At 39.8% G+C, this 22,618-nt stretch overlaps 1 protein-coding gene across 2 annotated transcripts; it reads left to right on the top strand.

The window, feature by feature from the left end:
* The first annotated feature begins 3,786 nt into the window (after nt 1–3,786).
* Nucleotides 3,787–21,441, top strand: SMARCE1 (SWI/SNF related, matrix associated, actin dependent regulator of chromatin, subfamily e, member 1). Of its 2 annotated transcripts, XM_049800334.1 has the most exons (11): nt 3,787–3,885; nt 4,992–5,042; nt 5,568–5,611; nt 8,719–8,823; nt 11,163–11,243; nt 12,380–12,511; nt 14,091–14,262; nt 16,845–17,017; nt 18,032–18,133; nt 18,688–18,898; nt 19,739–21,441. In XM_049800334.1, the coding sequence occupies exons 2-11, from the start codon at nt 5,036–5,038 to the stop codon at nt 19,948–19,950; spliced, it is 1,239 nt and encodes a 412-aa protein (XP_049656291.1). In that variant the 5' UTR covers nt 3,787–3,885; nt 4,992–5,035; the 3' UTR covers nt 19,951–21,441. The 2 variants fall into 2 exon arrangements, with proteins under 2 accessions (XP_049656291.1, XP_049656292.1); XM_049800335.1 differs by lacking the exon at nt 8,719–8,823.
* The last annotated feature ends 1,177 nt before the right edge of the window (nt 21,442–22,618 follow it).

Raw genomic sequence — 22,618 nt, 5'->3', positions numbered from 1 at the left:
AAGTTGTAGATAAGAAAATCTGTAGCGCTGCAACCAAGTGTTTTCTAAGCTCTCCTCTACAATTAGAAAGACACAAATTCCCTAAGAATCTTTATCATAACATGTAAGGTGAGCGTCCTCCTGCTACAAAAATTACTCTTTTTCTGGTAAATTCAGTAACCCTGTCTAGATCTAAAGTCCCTTGTTCTGAGTAGCGCACAAGAAAGAACAGAAGACAGCATCTGGCATACATAGTTTACAATCTAAAAGATAAGCTGACAGGCAAAGATAAATAGCAAGCAAATATGTAACAGAAACATAGCTTAACGCACATACCTTCAAAACTGCTTAGGCAGACTTCCTCATGCAGGAAGAGCTTGCATAGGCATATAAAAATTACTATACAAATGCATGGAAGGTACTGCCATCTCTACAGTAAACAATAATGGAATACTCTTACTCATAGAGACTTTTTTTCTTTAACCAGGGGGTGTTTGGCTTATTCTCTCACCTACGGTACTTCTTGGGGTATTATCTTCTCTAGCGTAACTCTAGATTTTTTTGTTTCCCTAATGACAGAAACCTCATCCAGCATAGTACGGAACACATACCTGACTTTGCCTTGCAATACAACCTCCATGTTATTTTAGAAGAGAAAAATAACTGTGTTACCTATAGTAAACATTGTCTGGAACACTACGTAACTAGAAAAAAATGTTGACCTTCTTCGTATATGTTATTTCATCCATATAACAGCCTGACCTCATGGTTTCTGAAGCCATCTCCCTGACCCCAGCGACAGCACAAGTACACCCTGAGCTGTCCTGTGATGAGAAATTTATTCTACCCACAGACTTTGCTGTTGTTCAACACTGGACTCAACTGCTCATGAAATATACAGCTTCTGTTTGAAGTTTGAAACAACTGGCATAAACCCAGCTATACTGTTTTATGATCATGAAACCTGATGCTCTAAGGAAAAAAAAAAAGACTGCAGTTTAATGGCTGTTTTTGCTAACACACGACATTCTGCAGGCAGCCCACTCTTGCCTGTTCAAGGCCATTTTCTTCATGTGCAACTTCCCAATCCTGACTTCAATTAGCTGCATTAAGAATTGCTGCTACTCTGGACCTGGTTCAAGTGTGCATCCTGGTTTTAACTACATTTCCTCCCCTTATGGTACATATGTATCTTTTGTATTATTCATAAATTCCATCTCTTCAAATGTAAAGAGCTTACTCTTTTGTCATCAACTACTTGAACTTCCACTAGTATCAGTGTGAACTCCATGTGGGCATAGGAAAAAAGAAGTATTCACAATAACATCTCACCCTGATGTTAGGTCACTTTAAAGCTGAATTAAGAATATAACACTGAAGCTTGAAAATATGGCAAAGAATTCTCCACTTCTGTGCTAATTAAATTCAGACCAGCTGAGCTAGTGGCATCTAATACCTGCAAACGTCTGATGTAAAAATGAGTTTCATTGTCCCAACCTACTTTCCAATGAATATATATCATTACAAATCTTATGAAAGTGTTGCTAATTAAACAGTTGGATAAAAGCCAACTATTTAGAGCCCCCTGGTTAGTACGATGCAGTGTAAACAATCCTATTAAACCAGTAAAACTACTTATGTCATACGGCGTATTAAAAAGTGTACACAGGCAAAACCTTTCACTATCAAAACATGGAAATCAGGCAAATAGCAAAGTAAAAAAACAAAAACAACATAAAACAAAGAAAGGAATACATTGCTGGCTTTGAAAACACATATAGTAATTCAGAACTATTAGCATGGCAAGTGAGTATCAGTAAAGGTACTTGAAGACCATATTTCAATAAGCTGCAAAAATTTAGGATTTACTTTAATGTTATCAACATTAAATGCATTCTAACACTATCAACAAAACCACGTTATTAATAAACTAGAGATGAACGCACAAAGCAGTCAAAACCAGGGGAAAAAACAGGTTATTTTTTCACCTCTTAACAAGTATTTTCTCACCTTTTCTTTAAAAATACTCTGCCCAGGTGAAACTGGTAGACTAAAAAGGCGTATTTGGTTGGCTGACTGAGGAATCTTTTCAATTCTTACTTTCTTTTAATTACGAAATTGAAGTCACATATCATTCTGCTGCTTCTCAACAAATTTCTATTGTGGCCACAGGCAGCACACTGTAAGCAGATGAGGGCAGAGTTTTTGTCTTTTTACTTGTTCATATTCTTATTTAAGAACAAAAGCAAACTGGGCTAGACAAAGTGTAGGCATCAAGAAGAAATGGGCCTAACTTGCAACAACCTGGTATCATACTCAGTTTTTCTTCTTTTCACCTTCTACCGTTCTTTTGGGTTAGGTAGGTATCATCTGTTTGGCTTTCCTTCAGCTGCCACATTCACCAGATCCACCAAAATCCTCCTTTATGGATGTCTAGAAATTTATCTTGTTAGCCATATGACAGCATTTCAATGCCAAACTTTAAGTTTTCATACTGAATCCAGCCACTTTTACACAATTTTCACTATATAAAAGACTCCTATGCTGAATGCTGAGGTCTGAAATTCTTCATCTTTCTCACTCAGAGCCACATGCTTTATCGTGGTTTACATTTGCCAGCTTTTTACCTCCGTGTGTGATACCTTCACAATTTTCTGCAAGAAAATTTTCTGGATAATCCCTCTGCTCCCAGTCTACTCTCTAATTCATAGTCCTCTGTGATTCAGCAGCTAAGTGTTTGAGTTGGTCAGTCTGATTTGGTTCAAAATTATAACCTACAGAGATTTGTAACCTAGGGTCTTCCCTGCAGCCCATATGACGGGTCTTCCTTCGCGCCACTCTGCAGGCTGACCTGCTTCCTCTGGGCCTTCTTCTGTGCACGCCCTTGCATCGACACACTGCCATCTTCCCCACTTTCCTCACAGCACGGTAAGCACAACCAGACCGAGGGCCACATCCCGCTCCCGCTCAACCTCTTTTCGAAGAGATGCCATTCCTAAACCATCGTTTTGGCACTGTGCACGCTACACAGCCAAAAGGTTCCCCAGCACTGCCAGGACTGTTCACCTGACTTTATCGCCTGCCTTTGGGGGATTTATTCGGGCCCGGGAACTACACTGCAGCGTTTTTCCAGACGCCTCCCGAGCAGCCCGGGGAACCAGAGCGCCTCAGGGCGCCGCCGCGCGCTCCCTCTGAGAGGAAAAAGGCGCCAAACGGCAGCGGGCGCGAGGCGCCAACGGCCTCCCCCGGCCCCCCCCCTCCCCCCCGCCTGCTTGTTGTCCGCCGCAGATTCGCCACCGGGAGAGACAGCGCTGCCTCTCCTCCCGGCCGAGCCCCTGCGGGTCCGATAACACCGACCGGGGCTGCCCAGCGGGGAGCCGGCTCGGCGGAAGGGCGGGAAGCGGGTTAGCCTCTCTGTGGAAAGTGCTGACAGGAACGTGAAGGCGGGTAGTTTCCCGCCCGCACCTTCCCCTTGTTGTCGCGGGGTGAAGGGGACAAGCCCGGTGCTGGAGACTGCCCGGCCAGCACGGTGCCTCGGGAGCACCGGTAACACCAACCCCGCGCCGGGCGAGGCGGCGCCTCCTTCCCGGTAATGGCGGGACCGCGCCCCCGCACGCAGCGCCCGGATCGCCTTTGCCCCCTGCGTCCCACAGATTCGCCACAACCCCGTCCGGCCTCCGCCGTCCATTGCCGGGCTGCGGGGAAAGCCTCAGCCCGGTGAGGGCTCCGGGCCGAGCAGGGCAGCCAAACCGCCTTCCCCTTAAAAACCAGCCCAGCCGCTGGCAGCCTGGAGGAGGCTGGGGGCGGTGTGTCGAAAGTGCGGAGCCGGAACGCGCAGGCGCCCTCCTCCTCGCCGCCGCCTCGGCCTGGTGGGGAACAAAGGGAGCGCGGCCGCCGCCGGAGCGGGTGAGTCGGCCCGGCCCGGCTCGGCTCGGCTCGGCAGCTGTGGGGCGGGCAGGCCCAGGGGCACGCCGCGGCCCAGGGAACAGGTTACCTGGAGGAAGAGGAGGAGGGGAGAGGGGGAGGGTGAGGGGGCAGGCCTCGGCCCCGGCCCCCTCCCCGTTCGCGGCCGCTGGGGCCGAGGGGGGCTGCGCCCTCCGCGGGCGGTCACGGCGGGGCGAGGGGCTGCCGCGCCCGGGGAGCGGGGGTTTTGTGTGGGTGGGGGGTCTCCAGCAGCCGGCTGGGAGCTGCAGCGGCTGCCGGGCCGGGGTGCTCGGCCCTCCGCGCGGGCTCACCGGCGTCGGGAGCGCGGTGCTGCCGTGCAGCACGGGGAGGGGACGACCCCGGGGGACCCCCCCGGCAGCCGGCGGTGTTTTTGTGGCGGGGGGGTGGGGGGGAAACGGCGGTGCTGGAGCCGCCCTTGGTCCGCGCACCCCCGGGCCCGCCTCCGTTCAAGCTCCTCTTGGACTTCACGAGCGGTCCCGTGTCGAAGAGTTTGTGCGAGTCCAAAAGCCAAGCGCGTTGTTAATCAGGAATTTCAAAAGGAGGTCCGGCTTCTGCTGCCGCTTCGGTGGAGTCACTTGAAGAGAAAGGCCGGAAAAAATACTGCTTTGTTATAGCGCTTTTTCCCTACACGCTGATGGGCTTGTTGCTAAAAAGGTTAAATGTGCTCGCATCCCGTGGCCTAGGATGGTGCTTCTGTTGTGTTTGGTGATTATTTATTTTTTTTGTACCGTGTAGAGGAGACACTATTTAGTTTGGTCATTTATACATGAATGCTAGTTTTCTGAAACAGACTAAAATAATGGGGTATATTCGTATTTCTTCAGGGGAAAAATATATATACTTAAAGCCTTTAATATGAAGATGGCATAAACCTGAGTGTTATTTCACAGCTATTTAAGGCCGGATTCCATGGAAAGTATATTCATTTTTCAAAGAGACACTTTTCTGTCTTTATTTTAAAATTGGCAAGCTTTTTGGTAATCAATGGTAACTAATAATTGAAGTTAAAAAAATTTGGGGAAGCAAAGGCATAATACTTAATAGCATGATATTCTTTTGTCTTTCAGAAGTACAAATATAATGTCAGGTGGCTGAAAAATTGCCTATCAAAATGTCAAGTAAGTTTTCAGTTTCTTCTTTCTTTAACTTGGTGAATTAAAGATCTGGTTCAGCAGAACCTGTTTGTGAGATAATCCTATTATTCCTTACATTAAAAGGAATGATATGAAGCGTAGTCATTTCTGACCAACGTCTTGGCCTTAAATCTTGCTGTGGCTGATTTCTGGCATGTTGTTTTCTTAGGAAATCCAGATATCACAGCTTCTCCTAAATACTGTTTTGCTGCATTTTTGCTTACCCTCTTTTTAATTGATGTGCACATAAACGGATTTCATATTCTTCAGTCTTATGCCTGAATAAAAGGCTAGCAATATAGCAATGGTGTGGTCTTAAATTTTTTCTTTCTTTTTTCTCTTGTGTTCTTTGCTTTATGCTTTTCAGTGGCAATATGCAGTCTTTGAGAGTAGGATTTCTGTCTTGGTTTTGTAAATCACTTAAAAATGTTTGCCACAGCAGATGCCTTGTAAATAATTTGTTCAAATTTACAAGAAAAAAAAAATTTGCTTACATTTATATCTTAACAGAAAGGCCATCTTATGCCCCACCTCCTACCCCAGCTCCTGCAACCGTAAGTATAGTGATTTTTCTCATTAACACAGAGCTGGTAATACAGCCTTTAATAACTTACCAGAGCAATAATTACTGACTCACATCACTTTCCTCTATTGGAAACACAAACTAGTTGTATTTCATTATTAACGTGATATGCATTGTTTAAATGAATTATTTATTTTTTTTAAGCAGTTTGTGAAAGAGAAGCTGAGTAAACTTATTTCATCTTTAAGGCTAGATCCTGCAGATACTTTTCTGTAAGCAGTCAGTTGGTCTAAAATTATTCACAGTGGGTTCCAACAGTATACTGGAATATTTAAGAACAAACTGATACATTTAATTCTAAAACTTCCCACTCAACTTGTGCCCAAATCGTGGGGAAACAGTGCATTTTTTTTTCATGTTTCTGTTGTACCTAGCTGATTCTCAGTGGCATGCAGGAGTACGCAAAATACTGTTATATTGGGTCAGAATAATGAAACGCTCATGATGCCAGTCTTATTCGAATTTCTTGAAATCACTGGTATTTTGGAGTCTATGGCATGAGAAATACACTTTCTAGTAAAATGGTATGGAATGACACTGAGGAAAACAGGAACAGTAGCTTTGAATCATGCTGAGTTACATTCCTGCATGTATACAAAGGTACTGAAATACCAGTATGCTGTGGTCAGGAAAGCATTTGAAAGCAAATGCACCTCTTTTGCGGCATTCACATTTCTAAATAGCTGGTATTTTAGGAGTAACATATTCACATGAGAAAATACAAATCTTTTGTGCAGAAGAAAGAGCAAAGATGCTACAGTGAAATTTTTTTACCAAAGAAAATTTGAAAACTGTTATCCAATAGAGTGTCCCTGATCTCTGCATCTGGGATGAAAACTGCAGATGGCATTTATGCAGATGAAATGTGATGTTTCAAATTTATTGTGCCATACTTTCCATTTAAAGAGGTTTGAAAATTTTAATGTATAAATATAAGTTATGTTCTTATAAATTTACATAAATAAAACTTTATTTGCATAGTTTGTTCAGAGTTTTCATTTTGCACAGAACTTAATAGATTTGTGCCAGTGTTAGAAGGAACATGATGGCATCTGCTCTTACAACTGGATTCCTGCATCAAGACCTGTGCACGTGTGTGTGATTCCCTTGGGATGTAGCATGAATACAGATGTTGTTAAGTCATGTATACTGATGTGGTACATTCTTTAGTCAAGTTAGAAGTCTTCAGAAGGGTAACTGAAACAAACTTCAAAACCACAACTAGTGACATGCATTACCTCTCTTTCAAGCATCTTCTGTATTATATTTTATACAGTCCTTGAGATGATAGTCTGTGCTCCGTTAATGCAAGTCATAAAAGTAGACAAATAACCTTGCTTGTTCTTCCGCAGCCAGTTCCAGTTACTACAGTCAACAAAATACCAGTAGTTCTCGTAACTACAGTATTATAGCTGAAGTAAAAATTCTCCATGTAATGCAAGGTAGTTCCCTTGTAACATTTAAATCCTGTCTTGCAGAAATAAAGAATTAAGCAGATGGAGATTACAATTGTCATCCGATTTTATTGAAGATATGTAGTTCAACATATTCAAAACCTGTTGTTATGGTAATACAGAAAACTATAGTAAAATGGCGTCTTATTAAATAGTGAATGTGTATGTCATGATCACAGGCATACAGATTGAGTAAATGTCAACTGCTGGGACTGAGCTTAAAGTTTGGTAATAATATATATATTTGAAGGCTGACTGTTAAAGCATAATTTTACTTTGTATGTTTAGAAATAAACTAACTACAGTGTGTCTACATATACTTGAAAGCTTCACAAGTTAATGTAGTTTAGCTTATAAGTTATTTTTGTTCAGTGTCTGTATTTGTCATACCTTGGTTCTTAGAGTCCTGAACCTATCTGTAGAATTTTTGTAACTGTAATCTAGGATGGGTCCAGTCAGCAAATCACTTTAAAAGACTATCCGAATATGTGTTTCTTATTAGGGCCGAAGTGCTACTGAAGAGTGGGATGCTGTGCAGATAACACTTGAATGTCTAGATATATCCTGTAGTGTAATGAATCCTAGTGGAATGATAGGATCACCCCAGTCAGGGCTTGGTCATAATTACTGTTAAATAGTTGATCAATTTTTTCCCCAAAAAATTTGATTGGGAAGTGGGGGATAATGGAAAAAGGCAGGAGAGACATTTATGTGAGGAGGGGAATACAGTGAACCTTCTGATACTTGATTGTATGTAGATGATAGGTAAGAGGGGGTTGTAAAGAAACTGGATTTTTTTTCTACGATACTGAGGTGAGAACAAATCAATCCACTTTCAACAATGAATGAAGATGTATTGGTTAACTTCTTAAATTGTCTTGGATTTAAGTGATCTGTTAAGGCTTGTTTGTAGTTTCTAACCCGTAGATCTTACTGCAGTTGTTCCTCAACTCTGTCAGTCTGCAGCCTACCTCATAACAGAAGGATATCTCTGTGAATTGTCTTCTCTTCCAGTTCTCTAATCCCAGTACCCCAACGTATTTAGATTTTTGCAAACCACCAGAAAAGTCTTCAGATACTGGTAGTGGTGCACAGATGGTGCTTTGAGAGATTTCCCACCACCCACCCCATCCCCATTTATTGACAGTATAAATGTTTGTTGGGAAGGCAGAATGATGGGAAGAAAAGCAGCCAGGGGGTTTCATTGGTATAGTAAATGTTGATACTGGTGATTCCTGCCAGATTACTGTGTGCTATGTTGCCTTGTAAGCTTAACACTTTGGATATGAGAGTCTGAATTACTTGGTGCCTTATGTTGGAAAATTTTATTAGCCATGAGCTGGATTTAGAGAATACTTGTTTAAATGAGTTACACAACAGAAATAAAATCACCAACTTCAGGCAGAAATTTGTAGTGACACATTTGCTTAAAAATCCTGTTTCCTTAATAGGCTTATACTGGAGTAAGTTTTGTGTGTTGAGAAGATACCAACTGCTACACCTCATTTGCTTGTTTAAATTCTGGTTGCTTTTGCATGCCATATTGCAGTTCATTTTCATTTCTGTGTTTTCCTCGTTTGAGCTCATTTCTCATTCGTGTTTTTGTCTCATTTGTTTCCATCAGCAAATGCCCAGCACACCAGGGTTTGTGGGATACAATCCATACAGCCATCTGGCCTACAACAACTACAGGCTGGGAGGGAACCCGGGCACCAACAGCCGGGTCACGGTAGGAGAATCAACTATTACATCATCCGGCAAACAACAGGAATTGACCAGAAATGGCTTTAGAGTTAGGTTCTTCTGAGTCTTGGCTGCTGCCACTTCTTTATAAAAACAAAAAAATTACTTCTGATTCTTATTCCCCACCCCTACCCCCCTTCCCTTTCACTCTGAAACCTTTTGCAGGAAAATGGACTGCTACTCAGCAGAGAAAAAAATGTGGTAATCACATACGATGCAGAACTCCAAAAAGACAGACTTTGTGGTCTTCAGTGACCACTGCATGCTTAGGGAAAAGTTCTATACCGTGGGTACAAATTCTTGGAGGGAGGGAACTGCACATTTTTGAGGTTTATTGGCACAAAAATAAGGAAGAACATTTTGCAAACTGGAGATCGTCGATAGTAGTTGCATCATACTGTTGAGCCATACAAGAGATGCAAGCCTTTATTTTTCTTTCCAGTCTTAGTCTGGTAATATCTGCAAACTCCCTAGTTCAGAAATTATTTTTTCAACAAAAGTGTGATTATAGTAAAATAGAATCCTTTCATATCTTATGTACTCTGTCACTGTGTGGAAAATGGATGTTACATTCATTTTTCATGGAGTTAACAAAGTGAGATGGAGTCAAGCAATGAGCAAGGTGACAGCTTCTTTCAAATGCAGATAAAGTCGTGAGCACTGGATGCAGTTAAACAAAAATAGACTGTGGAAGTGTAACATTTTCATAACTAACACAACAGAAATAGAATAAATCCCTGATTTTTTTTAAGTTTCTGTAATTCTCATAACTTTAAGGTTTTTCATGTAAAACTTTCTGCCTCAAAACATCTGATTAGTTTGGAACGTGATATAAAGATTTCTCAAGGAATAAATACATGGTACTTTTAATGAAGTGTACTCTTTTTATGCCTCTCATAAACCTTCTTTCAAGCTTCATCTATGAAGTTCATCTGGTTTGTTAAAATGTTTAGAGAAAAGACCTTCCCCATACAAGCTGGAACTTGACTGAACGTACTGTCTGAACATACACTTTTTTCCTTATACAAGAATAAATTAGGTTTTGTCTGAGAACTTTCATTGTTTCTGTATGTCATAAGCATACACAGCCTTCTTTGCCATGCATATATCAATATATGTATGGTGTCTTTAAATTCGTGTTAATTTAAAAGCATTAAACAATTTCCGTTAATGTTTTTCAAATCCATCTGTATGTGTATATATGTATACATTTTGGTAATGCATATACCTCATGTACATTATTTATACACAATTCTGTATGCATTGTTTCATAGAGCTCCATAAATTCAGCAAAACAAAAAATATCAAGAGGAAAAATTTGAAAGCTGAATACTGAATGTGAGCCTTCTTGGCCAAATACAAGTATTTGCTTATCTATGGCCGTAGTCCTGAAAAATCTTTAAACTGCTTTATATTTTTATTAAAATGTTCCCAGTTTATGTTATAGAACTCCTCACATGTATAAATGCTTGAAGAGTGGAGGTTTTCAGAACCTGCTGTTGACAGGGTCTGTAATGTTACTGCACTATTTTAGGAGAAAACCCTGTCAGGTGTTTTGTAGACTGAGGGGATAAGATGGGATGCAGCAACCTTCCATCAGCAACAGTTAGTGCTCAGTGACCTTTTGTTTAGTGCAAGCAATGTGCTTGGCAGCATGCAAACCTAAAGGAAGATGAGAGCACAGAAGGGTTATTACAAGCTAATTTAGACAATTGAGTATAGCTGGGATACAAATAATGCACACATTTACAGCCCAGTTGCATAGAGTTGCTTTCTTTTTATGATAAGTAGTTTACATGGCTCCAAATTACCACTGACAAATTTTTCAGACAAATATGTTGCTAAAATGATTTGAAAATGAAAATATATCTCTAACTTCATGATCTTAAACTTTCTCCTTATCTTTTTTTCACCTGTACAAGTAGCCACATTAAATTTGTCAAAACAGGTAAAATTGCTCATCAGAAGTGAGAAAAACAGCCTGCTGGGATTGGTGTTCCCATGTAAATTTCTAAGCTGTGTGTTTCAGTTTTAAAAATATGGAGTGCTTTTGAAGATTTACCTAGTTACTACTCTGTAAACTTACAGATAAAGGGATAAACTTAACTTGGAAAAATATTACTGTAATGAGGACTAGCTCTAGTTAGTACCTGTTCACAGTTTGGGTAATTTTTTTGGTGATGTTGTTTGCTTCTCTTGGGGGGGACGGTGCGTGTGTGGTTTGTTTCTGTTAACTGCACAAGAATGAGTGTTTTCCAAAACTAGCGTATATAGAAACCGTCCAGAGTTCACATTAATGAATGGATTTATTCGGTTCTTTTATAGGCTTCCTCTGGTATTACCATTCCAAAGCCCCCCAAACCCCCAGACAAGCCCCTGATGCCCTACATGAGGTACAGCCGGAAGGTGGGTATACAGTGTCAAACAAGTAATAAAAGTTAGTGTTCATATGTGCTAACAATTAATTGCTATTATCTTAGTTTCAGCTTCTAAACTTTTACTTCTAACAGCCTGCACATTCTTTAAGGGAATTGTAAAGTACAGATGCATTGCCCTTCAGAATAAAGGCAGCAGTAGTCTGTTCATACAGTTGCCAATTTCTGGGGGGAAAAGTTTTCTCTAAAATGATAATTACTACCACTGTCTCTGCTGACAAGGATCCACCCTGCCACATTCAGCAAGTGCCTGTGACTTACTGACAGAACTTTTTTATATAAAGGAAGTATTCCTTGCGGTATACTGGGCTTGGTACAGTGCTGTAGCTGGACTGAAGAGTAGCAATGAGTGGACTTTGCATGTTCTCCTTCACCAACCTAGCCTGTGGCAACGTTTACTTCGCTATTCTATGAACTGTTTGACAGAAAGTAGGAGAGAGACTCTTGTGGAGTCTGAAATCTGATGGGGCATGGGGAGGGCATGTCAGCCTGTCTGAAGCGGGTGAGCCAGAAGGAAATTCTTCCACTTCTGGTAAAGTATCTTTACCAGCATGTCTGTCTTAGGCAAAAAACCATCAACAAAAATAAAAAAGTCAAGTGGCGCAGCAAGAAATAACACTGGCAGCTCTCTCTCTTTTTTTTTTTTTTTTTTTTTTTTTCTCTCCCTATAAAGTTAGAAACTTTTTTGGTGGAGTCAGAACTTGTTGGAACTCAAATTGATCAGCAAGACTGAAAAATATTTTGAAATATTACTTTCTGATCTGAAAAGCTCAGTGCTCTTTATCATAATCTACTGCTGGATGTGTTTACTCAGTAGCATTTTTTTTTCCCAGAGATGCAGCGATGTGCATTTAAGAAGAGAATTAAGAGGGTTAAAGGCAATATTCTCATGAAACCAAAGCCATTTCAGCAATTGCCTGTTTCAGTAGATGGCTTCCTACTGACTTCCTGCCCCAGAAAATAATCGAGATAGTTTAGCCAGACTCATTCCTAACTTAATCCTGTTTTTCATGGTGATTCCAGAAAGAACACTGAGATGACAATATAAAATGTTTAATTTGGAAGTATTTAGATATCATTAGTAAAGCTCCAGCTGTTTCTGTTAAGGTCTGGGACCAAGTGAAGGCGTCCAATCCTGATTTGAAGTTATGGGAAATTGGCAAGATTATTGGAGGAATGTGGCGAGATCTCACTGATGAAGAGAAGCAAGAGTATTTGAATGAATATGAAGCTGAAAAGGTAAATGGAAGAAATCTGGGATGTTTATTACAGCTGATTCTTCTAGGAACTGGTCTGAGAAGAAAAATTCATCTTACCCATGCAGTGGTGTATAAGGCATTCACGAGACCCCTGTATGTAACTTAAATGGAAGTATGTCCTGACACGTCTTTTAGATTTTTTTTTTTTAAAATAACTGTACATCAACTGTGACTGGTCAGTTTTTAGACCTAATTCAAAATGAAGTATTTATAATTGTCGATTTTAACTGTTTAATGAATGGATTTGATTGTACAACATCAGTATTGAAAAGATTGTCTCAACACCAAAATCCTCTTTCAAAACTGGTGCTCTGCAACTACTGCTGTTGTCATGAACGTGTTCATAAAAGACTTCCAGTCACGGAGGGTTTGGTTTTCATGGTGTAATCTGGTGTAACTCCACACTATGGCATAGTATTTTGTTTCTTAATAGAAAAATACTACCACTTTTAGGGTTTTCTTGTGGCTTTGTTTTGTTTTTATTGATCTTCATGACAAAAGATGACAACTACCTCGTGTCTAGGTTGGTAAGTGTTGAGGACCTTTACAAGACTGTTACTGTGATATTAAGGTACAAAGGGAAAATTGTCCAGCTGCTGTGTTGTGCTTAAACCTGGTAGGCATCTGAGGCTGTGTATAACCTGCTCAAATCTAAGCTGTTCTTATTCTAAGTCAATAGAGAAGTATTCCAAAGCTGGATGCTCTTAGTTGAAAAAAAAAAATAATAAAAAAATCAAGGAATTCTTTTTTTTAACTTGGTAATTATGTTTAGATTGTAAGCTCCTTGGGGCAGGGGCCATCTTGTTTATATTTTTACAGTGCTTAGATAGAAGGATTCCAGTCCTAATCATAAAGAAAACAAGATGTTTAGGTACTCTTAACAATATTGTAGATTATATCTCATTGCTCATTGGAAATCTCTCAAGTCACTGTACAAAATCTAGACTTGGAAAATTTTAAAAGCGAGATTAAAGAAAGTAATTCAAAGGGAAAAACACTTCAAAGAATGTGAAAATAGTGATGCAGTCCTGCTACCAGGAGGAGACAGTAGTCTGGCTGCAGCATTCTGTATCGTCCCAGTGCAGGGATGGATCAAAGAACGGAAAAATCATAAGTTATTTTGAAAACTGATTCATGACATACTGCAATAAGGAAAGAGAAGAAATCAGAATCAAAGATCTAGTTAGAACTCCAGAGAATTATTGATAATATTTTAAGTTAACTCTTTTTTTTTTATCTTCTCAGAGTTCATCTGATCATAAATGCCTTGTTCTGAGGTGTTTGATTTTTAAATTTCAAAAAACAAAGCTATTGTAAGACTTACCAGGTATTGAAACTGAAATGTACCTAAAAGCCCAGCTAGTGTTTTTAAAACATGAATGACTGTGGAAGAAGTCCTGATTTGTAAAAAGAAAGGCTGAGATAATATGGTCATTTGTGTATCAGCCAGATGATGCAAAATAGCTTTGTGTAACTACAATTTGGGTTATACAGGCTGCAGTTATGTCAAGTCTGAAATCATCCAATGGTGCAATCAAACAATATTGGTCACATTTCAGATAGAGTACAATGAGTCCATGAAGGCCTACCATAACTCTCCTGCATACCTTGCCTACATCAATGCAAAAAGTCGTGCTGAGGCTGCATTGGAAGAAGAAAGCCGACAAAGGCAGTCACGCATGGAGAAGGGTGAACCTTACATGAGTATACAGCCAGCAGAAGATCCAGATGGTAAGCAGAAAGGAATTTGTATGCACGTCCAGTAAGACAGTCTCATTACAGGACTGACAGTATAGAGAAACAGACACCAGATACGGAAAACTACCAGTGTACAACTTGCACAATGCTTAACGTGACTTCCTTTCTATTTTGGTACCTTTAGTACTGATTTTCATTACTACATTTTATTTCATACAGCTAACAGCTGACTTTGTCTTGTTTCCAAAAACTAAGGTGGCAAGCCAGTGGCAAAAGTTATTCCAACCCTTAATTATGTGTGAAGTAATGCTTACAGTTCAAAACAAATAAGTCTGCTTAAAGGTCTGTAATGGCTTTAACATACGCATTATAAAAGGCTTAGATGAGTGATTTAATCTAGTTTGAATGGAATTTTGTGCTTTATTACCAGAAGCACATAATTCTGACGGGTAGAGTTCTGGTATGATTAAGAGCACCTGAACTTTGAACGTGTTCAACAGCTGTCATTTGAGATTGTTTAGAAAGTAAGTTACCCTTGCTGTTGACAAGTTGATGAGAAAATTCTGAAAGTTTACTTGACTGCAAGGAAATGCACCCCACCCAGTGGGAAAACTCAGATGCATGCACCTAATGTCTACTTTAAATTCAGACCAAATACTTGTTGAAACCTGAGGGTGAAAAATGTACTCAGTTACACCCTTCTTTTTTTTTCTTCCGCCTTGTAAAAGCACACCCTTGAGATAAAGCTCATGACAAACAGCACTTTGCCCAGTGTGGGATAACTGCAAAATTTATGTAAATATATTTAGAGTTCCAATAGCTGGCATTTTGGGACTTCAAATTCTGTTCTGTGCTACCTGGGCCAAATGAACTCAGCCAGAACCAGCTGCCCTAGGCCCTGAGTTGCATTGGTTTACATACATCTGGGACAAAACAGCAAGTTATTTTCTGTGACAGGAATGTTGCTTCTGTCCAATCCTGCATGTCATTAAGATCAAGAACTTTTAGCATAAAAGGAATCTTACTAAGAGGACAAAGGCACAACTTTAAGGATACAAATGTGCTTAATACTTTTGTCTCTTGCAAATCTTGCACCATTTTTCTCTTTGCTTCATTTAATCTGAATGAGAAATTGAACATAACGCTTTTAAATAAAGGAGACAGCAACTTTCATTAAACTAGTTATCTTCTTTGGTAATATTTTCTGGCATGATATGTTGGGACTCTCCTTAAGATTTCTGTGAATAGTTAGAAAGTAATCTCCATTAAGAAGACTTGATGTAAAATTAATTCAACTTGTGGACTTTTCTTCATGACATCATTCTGCAATATCAGTCATACTTGTTGCTTAACTGATTTTAATACTCAGCTAAATATGAAATATACTCATGGAAGTTTCTTCTAAGTTTGTTTCCTCACCAATACTTCATGCTATTTAATTACTGTGCTTTAAATTCTAATTAGTTTGAGTTGAATTTTTTTTAGTCTGTTTTGCAAGTAGGTGCTTGATACCAAAAGTGCAGACCGTGTCTTGATTTTTATGTTGAAAGGCTTTGCCTGCTTTCTTTGAAGAAATACAGAAAAAATAGGAAGACTTCTGTCTTCTGCGGGCTGGAAGCTTTTTGAGTGCTGCTAGCTATGGGAAAGAAAACGTTATTTAGTCCTGCTTTGTAGCATCAAACTGAATTTTACTTCTAAAATGAGTACCTAGTACAGTCCATAATGCTGTAGTTCATGTTATATTCTGTGACTAGACTAAAATTGTCAAAGTTCAGCATCTTGCCATAAATTGGAAGCTCTTTTAATTTGATTGGAGAGAATAAAAAATCCTTGACCTGAAATATTCTTAGATCTTTGTAGTTAATCCTCTACATGCATGTCAGACAAGACAGTTTAGTTCCTTTTCAGCTTCCTTTAATTTCTTTTCTCTGCAAGAAGCTTATAAGGAGACCAGCACTTGACCTGTGTGCCTAAGTACTTTTTCTCTTGAAGTGGTTTGGTTTTTTTTTCAGTAATTGTTCTTTAGAGAACTGCACTTACTAAAAAAAAAAAAAAAAAAAAAAATATTAAAAAAATTGAATACTCTTAGTACATTACTGTGAATTTTCAGTGATGAGTAAACATGTATCACTGCTTCATGCTTTCATTCCTCAGTGTTTAAAAAAAATAAGGCTTTTTGATCTGTGCTACAAAGCTTATTTATAAAGGAGTCACTCTCCTGTTGGTATTTTGCACTAGATATTGTTCTGGTAACATGATTAATCAGAAATGTTTGGAGTTTTTTATTCAGTGTATTAATAGTCACTCTTACTCTGGAAACGTGTAAAGCAACACAGTAAATAACTAGGTCAATCCAAATTTCGGATGTGGGAAATGCATGGGAAATCATAGCTGTTACAGCTATGCCAGGGTAAATGGTGTTCTATTGTCATATTGTCTCTTTCTTCTGATCACCTGATGTTCTGTATTTGTTAGTATGAACTTTGTGACATGACAGCAACTGGGGTTAGGGTTTTTATTTTGGTTTTAACTAGCAGTAATGTGGGTACAGTGTCCTTAGACTTGGTATTCATTTTGTGGAATTAAAGCAGTTACACTTAAAACTCTTGTTTCAGATTACGACGATGGATTTTCTATGAAGCACACAGCCACAGCTCGTTTCCAAAGAAACCATCGTCTCATCAGTGAGATACTGAGTGAAAGTGTGGTGCCCGACGTCCGCTCTGTTGTCACTACAGCTAGAATGCAAGTTCTTAAACGCCAGGTTCAGTCTTTAATGGTTCATCAGGTAAAGATAAATGATATGAAGGCAGCTAAAACATAATGGTGTTGGGCTGTACTCCAAGTCTCGGATCATTTGATCATCTACATGATTATTCTTGTTGGGTGTCAATGTTCTGTACGCTCAAATAAGCTGATCTCTGGGTTTTCTTGGGAGTTGCAATATGCGAGGCTTCACCTTCCGTGCTGTTTTGTTATTGAGAATGTTAAACTGTATTTTGTTCTTTAGGATATCTTAAGTATTAATTCCATAGCTCTTCATTATTATACATAACCCTTCTGTATGTAGTGTCAGTAAGTCTTTTGTTTAATAGGTACTGGTAGAGTTGTGACTTTTGGCTAGCTTATGACTTAATCTTGTTTGTAATGATTCTTTATTATAGTAAATTGTGTTGTAACATTTTTCATTGGAAGTTAAATGCATACAGGGAAATCTAGTGAGGTCACACTTGCACATTTCACCTAGCTTTGACTGGGCACATGCCTGTATTTTCCAAACTTGCATGTTAACAAAAGAACCCTGTGAGTATAGTCAGTGTACATGTAGGTGAAGAAAACTGAGACACCAGAATTAGAGATTTGTTGCTTTTTTTAATTAACAAAAGAAATTAACAAGAGGGTGGACATGGGTGGTGTCCCTTCTTTCCTTTGAATTGTAGTCTTTCTGCATTAGAGAATGTAATTGATGTGTTGTGTGTGTATATATACCTATGGGGTGTATAACATGAAAGAAAATGTGTAGATTTTATGCTGGAAGGTTCACCTCAAGTACATACTGTTCTTCATTTACAATATGCCTAGCCAATCCTGAATTACTGCATAGACCCATTTATTGTTCATACTTTTCAATATGAACTTCTTGGCTATGGGGTATTGGATCAAGGCAGGCATAAGGATGTTTATATATTATATGGGTACATTTTAAAATATTGGTCTAAATATTTTTGTACATAGCTGTAAACGTTGTCCAGTTCTTCAGATGACTGCATAGTAAAGTTCTTTCCATTTATTTCATTTCCAGCGTAAACTAGAAGCTGAGCTTCTGCAAATTGAAGAGCGTCACCAGGAAAAGAAGAGGAAGTTTTTGGAAAGCACAGAATCCTTTAACAACGAGCTTAAAAGGGTACAACTCTCGCTCTTCTCCACTTATTCTGAGGAATCTGCTAGTTACCTGTTTGTACAAATGCTCTACCTGCTTCTGTTTAGTTCTGTATTCAATTATACATAATTACACAACTGATTGTGGCAGCGTCCTAGCGTGTGGGTGTTAGAAAGCACACGGTATTTGTATTATTTCCTGCTCCTTCAGTGACCTTTAGTGGTGACATTCAGCCAGTACAGTTTAAAAGTGCCTTCAGGCTTGACTGGTTGAGCTCACTAGAGAGCAGCACAAGGCAGTTGGCCTAAAGCCACTATGGAGACCATACTGCTCTGTCCTTGACTGTGTTCAAATAACAAAGTTTAGGTTATTTATTTATCCCTCCCCTTTTTTGTGTATGTGTAATATGCTTCTGTCTCCCTCCCTAGTTACTGAAGCTTTTAATACAAACTTTGTCAAATCAAAAGAATTATGCTGCATGTAGAAATACTGAACTCATAATTGGGTTTTACTGATATTTTGTTTTTCAATGTAACTGAGGTAGTAAAAGAGCTTTCTTTTCTGTTCATTTTTGCTAGTTATGCGGTTTGAAGGTGGAAGTGGACATGGAAAAAATTGCAGCTGAAATTGCTCAAGCTGAGGAACAGGCTCGCAAGAGGCAGGAGGAAAGGGAAAAAGAAGCAGCTGAGCAAGCTGAACGCAGTCAAAATAATATAGCAGCTGAGGAAGAACAGGCAGCTAACAAGATAGAGGAGAAGAAAGAAGAGGAGAGTGCTCCAATGGAGACAGGTAACTGTATTCGAAGACCAGCTTCAGAATCCTCGAAGGATCAGCATTAAAGTACCTCTGTAGACGCTCAGCCTTAGCCAGGAGTGCCCTGTATTTTTGCTGTTAGTAGGAAGGAAGGCTTCAGAAGAACAATATTCAGAATAGTTCTGAATTAACTTCATCTTGGTGACCACAGGTGTTTTCTGCCTTCTCATTAAGTTGCTCCTTTTTAAAAGGGGAGAGGGTAAGATACCACAAAGCCCTATGTAATGCTTTGTGTGTAATGTGCCCAAGGGGAGGAAAAAAAAAAGCTTTCTAAACCTAACTCACCTTTTAGACATTGGTTAGCTAGGAGCAACTGAGAGTGTTTCCTTGTCCCAGTGTCAGCATCTAGCAAGGATGATAGAACAGCACTTCCTTCTATGCTGTTCTTATGAGTTGATTTGCAGGCTTTTGGTATTCTGTACAGTCACATTAGAAAATACTGTTGTGTTTAAAAGAATCAGTGGCTAATATCTCAGTGAGTCATTGGCATAGCAGCATGAGCATAAGGGAAAGGGGACCAAGGAGTTTGAATTCGAGTGCTTCTGGTTTAACAAGGCACATAGCTTTCTTGTGGCTAGAGTTCTGAGGACAGGCAGCTGCAGGTGACTTTCAAGGATGCCGTGTGGCAGGACCATGTACATCCAGAGCACTGAGAGGTCTTTCAGAGCTATGCCTGTTACTGCATATGCTAAGTGACAGAAATAACTGCTGTGGAGTACTTGGATTTATTACAGATTGTTTTTTCCTAAATTCTAATTGCACAACCTAAATAAATGTATTGGCATGTAAATGACACTGAGACATATCTTATTACAGAAGAGCCTCACCCAGAAGAGAGCACAGAAAACCAGCAGAATGGTGAAGAAGGAACATCTACCCCAGATGATAAGGAGAGCGGCCAAGAAGGGGTCGATAGCACTGCAGAGGAGGGAACCAGTGATAGCAACACTGGTTCAGAGAGCAATAGCGCAACAGTTGAAGAGCCTCCTGCAGACCCTATCACTGAGGATAGCGAGAAGAAAGAATAAATAATGACTCATTTCATGTGTCTCTTTTTAATGAAGTACTGTTTTGATTTCAAAATGTGCTACACGGCTTTTGTATCTTCCTTGCTTGTATCGCTTGTCTCCAAAGGATACTGGGTTTTAATAATGTCAGATTATCAGCACAGCAACATAAAGGGGCCTTTAGAGACAAAGGGGATCTTGCAACAGACAGAAAAGAAAACCTCATGTGTCTAAACACAACTGTTACAATATGGAGAGGTACTTACTATTGCTTGGGATTTCTTCCCTAGAAAGATAAGCATTGGTTTTGGGTTTTGTATTAGAAATCAGGCCTTCTCCCTTTCTTCTAGTTACATGACAACAGTGAAAATGTGGTTGTTCTCAAAGGCCCTTCTTGTTCATTTGTGGCTGAGGTGAGATGCGGATGCGAGTCACCTCTCTGCCGTAGCCCTCCTGACCTGGCTTTACTGAGGGGCTGCCTCTGCCCCAACATCTGGTTAGTGCAGCATGAGGTCTGCAGCCGGGACACTAGTGCTGTGGCCATGGAGGCTGATGAAGTAGCACAGTTGAGAACTGTGGTTAATGGCACTCGCTTTCTAGAGAGGTCAGAGTGTTACTGAGGCATCTTAAAGTTGACATTAGCAATTAAGCAAAGACATGATGTCTGTACTGGTATCACCTAGAGCATCTCCTTCATCTAACAGATCCAAAAAAACCCACAGCAGTCTAGCATGTGTTGCCACCACTGCTTCAGTTCTTGCCACTGAGGATGTTTACTGCAGCTGCCCATTCTTTGCTTTTACAGAAAGCGTTCAGTACTCGAAGAGTGGTGCTCCTAAATAAGGCTGAAAGACTTGATCTTAGTGGGGGGGGGGGTTGGTGTAATCTTTTATCTTTTACAGAGTGGCTGTTCTACAGCAATGAAAACTTGCTCATGTTCTGCATGCAGCATTTCAGGAGATATATTTCCAAAGGACTGAGTATAGTCATCTTGAGGTAAACCACATATCTTAGGGTTTTTTCTGTGATGCAGGATTCTTTTCAACAACAGTCCTTGCTTTTCTTTACCCTTTAACTCCTGTATTTGCTACTATGATATCCTGGTATGATCTCAGCCAGAGATATGGCAAACTACGAAGCAGGAGAGCATTTAAACACATACATGTTCTCTGAGCAGGCAGTCACTAATGTGCCACAAATGGTAAAAAATAGTAGTTTTGCTTGCCATGAGCTTTCAAAACCTCTGGGAACTCTACAAATGTACTGAAAAGGCCACATTTTGCCCTATATAAGCAGAAGCCCTGCTGAAAAGAACACACTTGATTGCAACAAGAGATACAAGCCGTTCCATGACTTTACAAGAGAACACATGATGGATATGCTTCAGTAAAGTAGTATGTTTTTACAGAATAGTGGGTATATCAGATGATAATGTTTTTTAAATCCTTTTGGTCTTTTTTTTAAATGGTTTAAAAATAATAAAATCCAACATGTTTGGTTTTTTTAAACTTACAGTGGTCTGGTTCTTGTCTTTTAAGGTAATGCCTGTATTTGATTTAGGGCTTTCATCAGCTGTTCTCCATTTTAAGCCCAAAGGAGGATAAAACCGAGGAATTCATTACTGAAATACACTACATACAAAAAGTTATGCTGCAAAAGCACTTTGAAAACCAAAGTAAAAATTCCAGAGTTGCCCTAAGCTTTTGCTGAAATGCTGGCTCTGTCTAGAAGGATCTCTGATGATGGCTGTTGACTTTAAAAGCCAATGAATGGGAGAATTTGTAGAGGAAATAGTGCAAGTATTAGTGAGCTTGTAATCCCTTTGCCTGTGAGCTTTTAACTACTTTCCTCCAAACTATCAGAAATAATTTTCATGTTACTTTAAGCCAAGTAAAATTTCCTACCTAAAGGGCTGAGTGGTTGGAACTTACAAAAAGTATTATAGTTGCAAGATACAAAGAGGAAGATGCAATTGTCCAAATACTTAATATCTGAAGCCAACTTTGCTGATCAACTTTTGCATTCTCCCTGATGCAGATTTCATGAGCTGATTTGGGCCTTTATTTCTGCTTGGAAGCAGTTATTAAATCAGGCACTCGTACACACACTAAACAGCTTCACATTCTCTGCCTCATAGTTTACGATTTCATTTCATACTCCAAGTAAACCTTTCAGCAGTTGGTGCTAAGTGGAAGTTCCTTGTTCAAGTGCCTGCTGTTAGAGTTTGCTGTTTTTTCTATGAAATAGTATAATTTAGTGTAATTCTAGAGAATAATTTAAATGCTTACTGTAGATATTAAGACTAACATCCCCCCAAACAAATGTGTGCCAGGCTCTGCACTGCACCTTCTTTTCCCCAGTGGGCAAATCTGAACGTGCCTGTTCAGGTGCTGAAGGAGAACGTAGATGTGGACAATCAAATCAATTCCTACAGACAAGGTTACAGCTTACATCCGCAAATACACGGTCACTTTTATCTGCCAGTGACTGCTGCTGAAGGGATTGCTGCAAAACACAATAGAAATCAGGAAGAAAATCACCAATGGCAGCCTTCCTCTGATGAGCACTGTCACACAATGAGATACGTACGTGGGAAGGCTTGTATTTTCCTCATCTTTAAGTAAAAGTAGGAGTTCCGATACTAACGTGGTTTTTGGCAAAGGTGGACACAAAAAGAACCCTCTTATGA

Source organism: Accipiter gentilis, chromosome 5, assembly GCF_929443795.1.
Source record: "Accipiter gentilis chromosome 5, bAccGen1.1, whole genome shotgun sequence".
In the NCBI taxonomy this organism is placed as follows: domain Eukaryota; kingdom Metazoa; phylum Chordata; class Aves; order Accipitriformes; family Accipitridae; genus Astur; species Astur gentilis.
This window is presented reverse-complemented; position numbering and strand designations above follow the sequence as displayed.